Source organism: Coffea arabica, chromosome 8e (assembly GCF_036785885.1).
Source record: "Coffea arabica cultivar ET-39 chromosome 8e, Coffea Arabica ET-39 HiFi, whole genome shotgun sequence".
NCBI classification, from domain to species: Eukaryota; Viridiplantae; Streptophyta; class Magnoliopsida; order Gentianales; family Rubiaceae; genus Coffea; species Coffea arabica.
This window is the reverse complement of record NC_092324.1, coordinates 3,892,331-3,903,801: the sequence shown is the minus strand read 5'-3', so window position 1 is coordinate 3,903,801 and position 11,471 is coordinate 3,892,331. Positions and strand designations below refer to the sequence as shown.

General features: G+C 37.1%; 1 protein-coding gene across 9 annotated transcripts; it reads left to right on the top strand.

The window, feature by feature from the left end:
* The first annotated feature begins 2,724 nt into the window (after window positions 1-2,724).
* Window positions 2,725-10,328, top strand: LOC113703548 (inactive poly [ADP-ribose] polymerase RCD1). Of its 9 annotated transcripts, none has more exons than XM_072061387.1 (9): window positions 2,725-2,959; window positions 3,244-3,357; window positions 5,211-5,329; window positions 5,839-7,063; window positions 7,217-7,458; window positions 8,122-8,219; window positions 9,260-9,436; window positions 9,529-9,624; window positions 9,945-10,328. In XM_072061387.1, the coding sequence occupies exons 4-9, from the start codon at window positions 5,961-5,963 to the stop codon at window positions 9,981-9,983; spliced, it is 1,755 nt and encodes a 584-aa protein (XP_071917488.1). In that variant the 5' UTR covers window positions 2,725-2,959; window positions 3,244-3,357; window positions 5,211-5,329; window positions 5,839-5,960; the 3' UTR covers window positions 9,984-10,328. The 9 variants fall into 9 exon arrangements, 8 of the variants coding, with proteins under 8 accessions (XP_071917488.1, XP_027080744.2, XP_027080746.2 ...); XM_027224943.2 differs by having other exon boundaries at window positions 5,200-5,329; XM_027224945.2 differs by lacking the exon at window positions 5,211-5,329.
* The last annotated feature ends 1,143 nt before the right edge of the window (window positions 10,329-11,471 follow it).

Sequence of the window (11,471 nt, the reverse complement as noted above, 5' to 3'; positions counted from 1 at the left end):
TGAAAAATTTTTGTAGAAGTTTTTTGTAAGGAGAAAAATTTTGTAGAAGTTTTTTGTAGGGTTAAAAACTTTTTTTTCTTTCTTTCCTTTCTCTTTTCTTTCTTCTTCTTCTTCTTCTTCTTCTTCCCCCTTCCCCGTTACCTCTGCCTCCAGCAGTGCCACCTCCCACCACCCCCTGCTTTGCTTCTCCCCCTCTGCCCCGCCACCCCCTTCCTCCGCCACCCCCTCTGCCCACCTTCCCCCTCCCCCCGCCATCCCCTCACCCCGCTTCCCCCTGCTTTCCGCCATCCCCTCTTCCCCCGCCACCCCCTCCCCTCGCCTTCCCCCTGCTTTGCTTCTCCCCCTCTGCCCGCCTTCCCCCTCCCCCCGCAACTTCCAAACAGGCCCACCTTCCCCCTCTACCCCGCCACCCTCATTGCCCCGCCACCCCCTCGCCACCTTCCCCCTCCCCCCGTCACTCCCTTGGCCCCTTCCCCCTCCCCTATTCCCCTTCCCGTTTACCACCCCCGAATCCCGCCACCCGTCAATTTTTTTTTTTTTTTAGGCAAATCCCCCCTGTCCCTCTGTCCTCCCTTTTCCCCACCACCCTCACCCTCCCTCGGTGCGATCTGGTCTCGCGACCAGATCGGCCAGAGGGGAAGGGGAAGGGTGGTGGAGGAGGAGGGGGGAGACGCAGAGAGAAAAAAAAAACTTGCGGGGGAAGAGGGAAAAAGGAAAAAAAAAATCGGCACCGGAACCGGTGGCGGAGGTGGTGACCGGTGACGGAGCAGTTGACGGAGGTAGTGGTGGGGGAGGAAGAAGAAGAAAAGGGGAAGGGAGTTTTTTTTTTGTGTTTTGGATATTTTAAGTGTGTAGGTTAAAAAACTGTGATAAGTTTTTGGGGTTCCTGTAGCACAAGTTGTTAAAAAACTAGTATAATAAAAACTTGGTAAAAACTTGGACTTCCAAACAAGCCCTTAGTCTGCTTTATATTATATGCATGTTGTCATCTTGAGTCGGGAAGTCCCAACGATCCTTCTCAACTTCACTGTAGCAGGAAAAAAGGAAAAAAGAAAAAGTCAATTCAAGCATTATTTTGACGACTTTAACGGAAATAAGAAGCGTTCTAAAGAAACGAAGTACCATGACCTTCACAGTGTGATTGTGAAGAAAAAATGTTAAAAGCATCACGGGCTTCACAGCTGTTAGCTTGTTTGGTCCATCTTTTACCAATAACAAGACAACAACGTTGATCGCTCTTATAGTATACGCGGGTCATGACTCGTGACTTCTTCCCTGGTTCGGTTCTCACCTTCTAACAATTCATATAATTTCCAAGTCCAAAATCCCTTTCTCCAGAAGCCTAAGCTGTTCTGATTCATTTTCAAACTTCTTGAAAAAGATAGTAATACACTAGTTCTAGATCTCTGCCTATAAACGAGAGATAGGAACGGTTTATTTTTAGCTGTTTAGGAAATTGTTATGGAAAGGTTAACGGTCAAGATGGCTCAAATTTAACTTTGAAAAATGTGTAGTCTAGATAATAAATGTTTTGTACATCATTTTCAATATCATGCATGGATCCAACAAAGTATCTGTCTTGAAAATATACATTGCTCAATGTAATGTATAATATTGAAGAGTTTGTAATTTGATCTTTTTTTATGTGATATTAAAAAGTGCTATCAAACTTTTGCAAACATGTTACATAAAAACACTTCCTTGAGTAGGGGAGGAATGGATTTAGTGGTTCGGAGAGAAAAAATGTAAGTGAAAGGGATTGGAAAAAAAAATACGGACACTTCTTTGAGTTATGTTTGTTACACAAGTTTTTCACCAATCAAAAACCCCAATAATAATAATAAGGGAAATTTGTCAAATTGGTCCCTAACATTTGCCAAAAAAACTTTTTTAGTCCCTATCATTTATAATCAGCGAGAATTGTCTCTAACATTTAAATTATGATCCATTTTTGTCCTAATGCTCGTATTTGCTCATTTCTCCTACTGAAAATAGCACGTCTCTCTCACGTGGGCATATTTTCAAGGGTAAAATCGAAAAATACACTTCATTTTCAGTTGAGTAAAGCCATCTTTCCTTCATATTTTCGCATTTGTGTCCTAATTGTCTCATTGAAAGACTGAAATTGAAGAGAAAAAACGTAGCTGCAACTGGATGGCTGTGTAATGGAGGAAGAGAATAGTAAGAAAATGCTATTTTCAGTCGAAGAAATGAGTAAATACGAGTATTAGGACCAAAATAGATCAAAATTTAAATGTTAGGACATTTAAATGTTAGGAACAATTCTGACTGATTTTAAATGTTAAGAACTAAAAAAGTTTTTTTGATATATGTTAGGAATCAATTTGGCAAATTTCCCTAATAATAATGTTTACTTTCTTTTGACACAAGAAAAAGTTTTCCTTGATAGCGTTAATTTTTAGAATATCCACCCTCATGTATCTTCTACTAATTAAATGTGGGAAATTCTACCATTGATCGCAGCTTTTGAATACCCTATTTATATTTGTAATATAATAATAAACTCTTGACGCATTATCTAACTGCTAATGTTTCTTTTATGCACAGAGCAATGAATTGATACTCATCGGTAAAAGCAACTGTATAACTTCATTTTCATGTACATCACCTGTGTAAACATTTTTAATGTAGAATGACAAAATAAAAAAAGAGAAACTTGCTCTTATTTTTATTTTTTTGTTATTTTCTTCTTTTTCTGTTTTAATTTCTACTTGGGTCACGGGGCTTCTTGAAAACACAAACTCTCTATCATTTATCTTCAACAGAATATTGCTGACATTTGGCTTCAGATCCACACAGGAACGAATTAACGGCGTCGTTTGAGTTGGGACAAAGCATGAAACGACGCTGAAGAACGTAGTTTTGCATGTCGCTGTCGTACCTCCTTTGCCCAACTCCTATCCCTAAAGTTTCACACCCGAATCCTGGAAACTACCAGGTCAGTGAGGACGCCGACTTTTCTCTCTCTTCTTCATCGCTCTCTTATTTTTTTTTTTCCTAAAAAATTTTCTCTCCTTTTTTCCTTTTCTCCCAAGCAACGATTTTATCAAAGAAAACGGCACCGAAAATATCCTTTATCAGCATAGAAATAGAATAAATAAAAAGTGGAATTCAACTTTTTATATTTCTGCAACTGATAAGAATAAATCTCAAAACCCTATATGCTTTTGGCCGTTTGATTCCCAACGTCGTCGTCTCATCCTCGTTTTTTTTTCTCCGTAGTAAATAAAAGTCGTCATCTTCTTCTGTTTCACTAATCGCCGAGACGACGACGTTTCAGCGCCGAGAGAGAGCATCATCCCCGATGAAGCGCTTTTTTGTTTACTACAGAAGAAGGTAAAATTGATTTGTTGCTAATTTTTTTTTTGAAAAATTCTGTGTCTGACTTTTAAGATTTCTTAGTTTAGCTTTTTTTTTTTAATGTTTGTCTGGGGCTTGATTGGCATGATTGAATATATTTTTTCATTGATTTTGAAATTGACCAATCAGAAAAATTAAGGTTTTTTTTTATCTTGTACGGAAATTTTTTTTTCATGGTCTGAAGTTTTAATCTTTTTGTTTTCTGGACGTTTTGGTATTAGATTTTGTTCGAATTTTACAGATCGGTGTTAGTTATGAAGTTTGAGTGGATATTCTGGTGGTGATTTGTTTTTGGTGGCTGAAACTTTGAATTGGATTGGATTTTAACAAAAATTTCGGTTTTTTCTATTTATATGGGTGTTTATTTTTAGTTTTCGGTTTTTGATTCTGTAGGGCTTGTGGATTTTTTGTAGTCTTCTATGGGTGTTTTTTTTTTTATTTAAATTTTGGGATTCCTATTCTTTTTTTGGTCAAATAAGTTGGTAAGTCTATATGAAGTAAGGACCATGAGGAGACAAGCTGTTATGTTTTCTATCAGTTTTAGGTTTAAATTTGTTGAATTAAAGTTCATAGGATTAGTAATATTGGATTAAATAATGTAATTACTCTGGAGGTAATAGCGTTTACTGGAGAGTCCTGTTTCTGATTTGGCTTGGTGCTGGGGTTTATTTGAATATATATGTTCTTTTCGGTAAAACTAAAAGCGTGTTTAAGAAACATGCGATGTAAGTAATCCGTTTTTGTACAGAACATGATTATGGTGGAAGTAGTGGGTCAATTACAAGATAGTTATGAGCAGATATGGGATTTGGTGAAACTGTGGGGATTGGAAAATTAATTAAAGGATGGGGATTGTACATTTACTCTGTGCTTACAGGTCTGAAGCACCATTGAAGTTTGTGGATTGCCTCTTGACATTTTCGGTTGTATACCTTGTACTAATTACTTGTTAGGGGTTTGACTTGTTCTACAGTGTTTATTTTTATTTTTTTATGCAAAAGTAAAAGTGTGTTTTCAAAACACATGATTTCGTTGGCTTGGTTGTGGGGAAAATGCAAATAGATTGAAATTTGCTGCCTCCGTCCTGCATTTACTCTACGCTTACGTGTGGAGCACTCAATTCATTTCCTTTATTGCCTTTTATGTGGGTGCTATGGTGTATGTATCGCGCTTTGATATGCGTGCATTTGTATGCATATGTTTTGCGTGTTTCATGCTGTGAAATTCTTTTGGAAAAATTGACCAATTGACAAATTGACTATTGTTACCTTTGTTTGCACACATATTGTTATTGGTAAAGCTTTAAATGCATGGACTGAAGAATTGAGCTGTAGGCTCCAAGATGTTTAGCTGTTGGCCCCTTTGAAATGTAGGCAGCCTGTTATCCTTATAAGGGAAATAATAGATTGCATAAAGATATTTTCCCCCTCAAGTTTGGTAGTCCACTTTCAGCATTGTGTTTTATTACAAAAGATATAAATACAGGGCTTTCTTTCTCAAATCTAGATTTTAAGGATTGGAGCTTGCATAGTTGATGGTTTCTTGGCAAGAGATAATTAAGCATCTTGGTCAAAATTTTTTTTCCGTTAAGTTCAGTAATTAAGGGGTTTCCCCTGACCTACAATTCTACTTGCACCTAATTGTACTTTTCTGAGTCATGGAGTGTGTTATTTCAGAAATTTTTTTGAAGCAACTATTTTCATGTGTGAAATGTCCTTTTATGTATTTTTTTTATGTTTAGTTTCTTTATATCTTTCTTTTTTATTATTATTATTGTCATTTCATATTTGAAGTGCTGACAAAATTTTGTCATTTTAGTGTGGTTTAAGTTTGTCAGAGCAGCTGTTTAGTTTTTAGTCAAAAGAAATAGGAAAGAACTTGTCGAACTAACAGCATGTCTATGGAGAACAGAGGCTTGTACAGTGATCGTCTCTCCTCGCAGGATTTGGTATGTACATACATAATTAGCTGTAGCCTACATCACTGTGTGTTCCGCTATCTTTTTTCACATCTGCTGATGAAGAGTCGCATAACTGTTCCTTTGTTAAATATCAGATGCCAGTTCCAGAAATTCATTAGCATTCCATGCATTGTGTTGTCAATTTCTTGATATCACCTTGCAGCATATGACGTTCACAAATTATCTTCATTGTGGCGATTGCCAATGCTTGTAATTCATCCTTTCTCAGTGGTCTTTGCTTCCATGGTTGCCACGTTCTTTTGTATCTGGAGAATTTCAGCTTTGGAAGTCTATGTCTAATTCCTCTATTCAATTGCTCTCATAGTTGCATTTTTTGTATTCCCTTTTCAAGTGTAATAATTTCTAAAGGTCTAATGCAGCCATTATTTTGTAAAAATGTATAGAGTAGTTCGTAAGCTCCTGATTAATAGTATTTCATAGGCAAGTGGAATATGCAGTCTGAAACTAATTGTTTTTTCTTTTTCTTTTTTTTTCAGGTTATGCAGTTTAATCTCCATGGAGTTATTCCCCAGCTATTTTTTCCGGAGGAACTATACTGGATTAAAGTAGTTAGCCCTGTCGATTACAGTTTGTGAATATTAGATAGTCTTTGTAGATAATGGAGTCAAAGAGAGTTAAAGTTGTTGAAAATGGCCGTAGGATTGGTGTTGACTTACAGAAAACAAAGGCACCTAAGTCTTCGGCTCAGGTAATTAGAGCAACCAACAAGAAGTTGTCAGTACGATCTGACAGTATTTCATCCCTGAACAAAACAGGAAAGAGGAAAAGACAGGATGGGCGCAAGACAAATTGTCAGTTGCACTCAACGAAGTCTTTGCTGAAGAACTACTCAAACTTCATCAAGAGTGGGCTGCCAGAGCGCTTTCTGCTTCACGAGAATGGCGAGTGGACCGATTTTCCTCAAGACAAGGTGGACTTGGTCAGAACAGAGTTTCGAGTCAAGAATCCTGCAATTGAGATGAAGTTCCATGGTGAACCTGTGATCCTAGATATCTTATACATGGTCCAGGTTGAGCTGACAACTGGTTCACAGAAACCTATAGCTTGGATTGATGAAGAAGGTAGATGCTTCTTTCCTGAATTATATGGGCATGGACACTGCCAAACTGAGGCAGATAGAGATGAAGCTTTTGTTGGTAATGACCTAAATGGATCTCAAGAAATCAAGCTACATTTGGAGATAGATGTAAATGGACTTAATAGTGGTAATTTGGAGGAGGTGGAAGAATCCAACATTGGGGTCAAGAAGATGAGGATGGAGCAAGAATCTGTTAAAAATCCTAGACAGTTAGATTATGACGGCAAGCAGGATGCTTACTCAGATGCTAAATTGAATCATACTGTTGGGGATAATAATCGTATTGGTGGAGATTTCATGGAAGCTTCATCCAAAATTGTTGATGCAGGAACTATTAGAAATATGTTCCAGAAGGCAACGAAGCCATTCTTCAAAGTGAGCATATCTGGAATCAATAAATGTTCTAGTAGCTTACTGCAGACTCGGTTGGACCTTTTTGAGAAGCAGCTTGAAATTATCAAAAAGGTTCGTGGGAAAGCCAATGTCCAGTATGCTTGGCTTCCTTGTAGTAAAGATGCAGTGTTTAGCATTATGACCTATGGGCTTGGGCATGGGTTGCCTGAACCAAGGATCAAATATGGTATTGGAGTACACCTCAGCAGTGTAAATTGTGCTTATTCCAGGTTTGCTTTGCCTCTTTTGTGTTTCTAGTTTTGTTTCTAGAATTGGAATGCCTCTTTTGTCAAAAAATGGAATTAGTCTTAGAAACATGCGCTGTTTCTTTTCTTGTTTCTGCTTGAGATGTGCTTATTAAGAAGATTTATGTTTTCTGTCAGTGTGAGTAATTGCGATGTTGACGAAAATGGAGAGCGATATGTGGTACTTTGTCGTGTCATATTGGGAAGTATCGAACTTCTCCAACCTGGATCCCAACAGTGTCATCCAAGTAGCGAAAAGTTCGACACTGGAGTTGATAATTTGGAGAGCCCAAGTCAATATATTGTCTGGAATATGAATGTGAACACTCATATCTACCCAGAATATGTTGTCAGTTTCAGGATGCCCACAGATACCGAAGGTGGTATCATTCTCAGTTTGTATTTCCATTTAACTTGATCGAGCAATTTGATAACAATACATCTAATTATTTCTGTTAAGTCATTGTATGGTTTATCTGTTGGAACACTTTTATGTGTTGCGTGCTACATTTCTTCTATACTTTCCTTAGTGTTGTGATTTGTTGGGCAATCCTTTGTTTCTCCTACTGTGTTTCCTTCCCCTTTGGAAGTAATAACTGCAGGGGAAGCTGGAAAGAACTCTTTTTTCCCTAATTTCCTAACTTGGTGGAAGGCTTATAAAATTTATAGATATTTCATTGGTACCACCCCAACAATGTGGGACGAAATTAGCTTTCTTTGGCTTAGGGATGTTTTTTAACTGGACTGAGTTTTCAAACCATCCTCTGTTTTGCTTAATTCAGCCTGCAGATAAGTATGTGCACATATTAAATGAACTTAAATACAGTATTTTTTAAAAAATATCTTTGAGTAGGCTTTAATCTGTTAAGCTACATCTTTTTGAAGAGAACTACTATGGCTTTTTGACTGTATTGTTGTGCGTCTCTACATAATTTTACAGAAGTTAAAAATATGGTGGTGTATGTTTGTTATAGAAATTGTAGACCATTACCTGCAAATATCTGAAAGATTGGATTTTGAACTTCTGTCTTGGGTAAATACAGGAGCTGAGGTTGCTGAAGAGAACCGACTTGATTTGTCTGGAGTTACTAGTCAGGAGCCTCAGGGGAAATTGCAGCTGGGTCAAGCTGCTGTTCAGCGGGTAATGGTTCCTCTGTCTTACCATAAGGAGAAAGTGAAGAAGAAAACAACTTGATTTTTTTGTTTGTTTGCTAATAATGTTTAGTGAACAGCTAAAACATGTTGGGAATGGTAATTTGAGTTCACTCTGCTCTGTTACTTAAATATAAGGAGCAACAAGTGAACTATGTTGGCACATGCCGATATCACCAGGCTACTCTAGAGGGCTTGCTTTATGCTTTCCAGTTCAAGAGCTGAGTTTAAGCTTGAGATTATAATGGTTATGCAAATGACCTGGACGCGCCAACGACTCTATGAGGTTTGACAGGCTTTATTGGAGTGCAGATTTTGACCTCACTAATAATGAATTATGTGCCTTTTAGACTTTTGGCTACTTATAAGAGATGGATTTAATATGAAGGGCTTGAAAAGTATGAGGTTCAAATAACATAATGGTCTCTTCCATTTTTTGACCATGTTCCCACTATTAAATTCTGATCTGCCTGCATGGTAACTCATACAATATTGTAAGGACTGATTAGAGTTGTACTTCAACTGTCTAGATAGCATATGTATTTTAGCTCATGAGTATTAGTTTAACTGCATTAATCTTTTTGTGACATAACTTGTTCACGAGACATTGTTGCTCTGGGGTTTTGTTTGGATTTGTGAACCTTTGAAAGAATATTGTGATGGGAATTAAGCTTCTTGTAGTAGTTATTAAATTTCTTTTAATAATTGCATCCTGGTCAACCCATTGACCAATGATGGATGAAATGAATTTGTAATCCCTTAGGTGAAATAACTTATATATATATATATATATATATGGATATATATATACATATGCATACATGTGTATATATATGGATATACACGTGTGTGTGTGTATATATATATGCATACATACATACATACATATATATATATATATATATATATATATATATATATATATATATATATATATATTGGCTTCACGTAGAATTTTGCATGACCATGATGCTTCATTGGCGTGCCTATGAGCCTTTTGAATTTAATATGGTCCATCTTGTTCCCTAGGGAAGAGAATGTCTGCTTAGCCGAAGCTCTCAGGCTGAAGCTGCTACTATTGGGTTGAGCAGCTCCAAGGCTCCTAAATCTCCTTGGATGCGTTTTGCTGTCTTATTTGAAGCTATAGCAGATAAAATTACTCCTACAGAAATGCACTCAGTGCATACATATTATGAAATGTTTAGGGTATGTTAATTGGTCTGTGTTTTCCATGACTTCTGTTATTTCTTGGGATCATTCAGATGATTTATTCATTTCATTTGGGTTTAACTATATAGCAAAAGAAAATCAGCCGGGATGATTTCATAATCAAGCTGAGGTTGATAGTGGGTGATCAGTTGTTGAAGTCCACAATTACCAGTCTCCAGTGCAAGGTATATTGACGTCTTGACTATATAATTGATTATTTAGTAGGGCCTATCTCTCTTTTTTGCTAGTCGAGCATTCGTCCGAAATTGCAGCATTATAATGTTGGTTGACAGGATTGTTTCTGAAATTAAACGTACTGATGTGCAAATTTCATTGATTTTAGCAGTCCTGTTTGCGTGCTCTCAGTTCTGTTCTGCTTTGTCTTTAACCTGAGATTTTTGGTATTAAATTTGTGGCTGAAGTTTGGTTCATAGTGCTAAGGAATGTAGCTGATAGTAAATGGGAACTTGGAGGAAGTCGTGACTATTTCTGGTTGCTTTTGCAGCTGCCACCCAATTCCGCATGCCCATTGGAAGCTCAATAACGGACGACATTGAGGTTCTATGCAACTATCCGGTGCTTCAGCTTCCTCGTACCGATCTTCAAGTTGTTAGCTGTTAAATAAAATGATTATTGAAGTGATGACTATTGTGTCTTAGTAATAGTTGGAAACCTGCCCCTTGTTCTTTCTCCGTTGTTAATGTAGGTTAAGTTTTGTTAGTTGTCTGTCATACACCTTTTAAAGTCAACGGCCTGCTTTTGTAATTTGGTCTGCTTGTTGTGAGTTATCAAAGCAAGGCGATGTTGAAGAAAGACGTTTTTGTGAATTCAGTATTTGGCCCTTTGCTTGAATGGCTTACAACTTTGCTCTAAAGCAATTGAAGAGTAACCATAGCAGTATTAAGTTTTTCTTAATTTGTGTCAAGGTTTCACGTATCAACTGTGTGCCAAGGAAATGTCACTTCGGTTTAGTCTGAATATGACGCCATGCATTACATAAACGAATCAAGGCTGCTATGCTTCTATCTAAAATACCTTTTGTTGCGACCATGTATCTGCGTGCGTATGGTTCTTTGGCGTGGTCTGCCTCCCAGTTTTTTAGGATTGTAATTTTATTCGTTTCTTTTCGCCATTGTCGAAGTTGCCAAAGAATCGCCACCATCTGCTTTTGTTTTAATGTTTATTAATTTTTGTTATTAACTACATCCAATTTTACTTTTTTTTTCGAGACATAATTATTGTATAACTTATTTTATTCTATACTAAGGGGAGGGAGAGGATTTGAAGAGGTTTAAGAATAATTCGGAGAGGACTGAATCATCATTGAACCAGACGAGTGCAGTAGTGCACCCGTCTAGATTTGTTAAGCAGAGCCACTTAATGTGACAATTAGTAAGAGGCAAGATTTGAACTTTTGACTTTCCAACTCACCAAGTTTTGATACTTTGACGGTGGATGGTGGTTTTCATCCAATTTTACTTTATTCCTACATATTGTAACAAAATTTATAAACCCTAGGATATTATTGCCTTGATATATATCTCAACTGTCATGGTGGTTTACGCTTCCAAACCGGTAGTTTGTTGGTTGGCTCTTTGGATCCTTACTTAGAGGTCACCGTTTTGATTCTCACTTGTTATTGTGTGGTGTATCTTGGGGCGGGTTCTGCACCACCGTAGGGGGGGCTAGTTTGGCGAAATACTCCCTATGTCAAAAAAAAAAAAAAAAACTATCATGGTGGTTCATAATTTAAATCTTTGAAGTTTGTTATTGTCTAATAGTTAACAATTTTTATTTTACTAAGTAACAGTCAATTTAACTTGAAGGTATGATACACAAAAGGAATTGTAGAATTTCTCTTGTTATATTTATGTTATGATAGCCACAGCTTCCGGAGGAGAAGTTGTTTTTGCTACTTTTGAGTTTGTTGGATATGAGGTTATTTGAAATAATTACCGTAACACTTTTTGTGACGTAACGTATGTGAGATAAAAAGATGGGTGGAAATTCTGTTTATGATATAAGTAGAAAA

Bases quoted from the DNA above. Each gene is read 5' to 3' on its own strand.
- LOC113703548 (XM_027224945.2), top strand. From the start codon at position 5,961: ATGGAGTCAAAGAGAGTTAAAGTTGTTGAAAATGGCCGTAGGATTGGT. The intron at 8,220-9,259 runs GTAATGGTTCCT...CTTGTTCCCTAG, and splicing joins GTCAAGCTGCTGTTCAGCGG to GGAAGAGAATGTCTGCTTAG. The intron at 9,625-9,944 runs GTATATTGACGT...TTGCTTTTGCAG, and splicing joins TTACCAGTCTCCAGTGCAAG to CTGCCACCCAATTCCGCATG.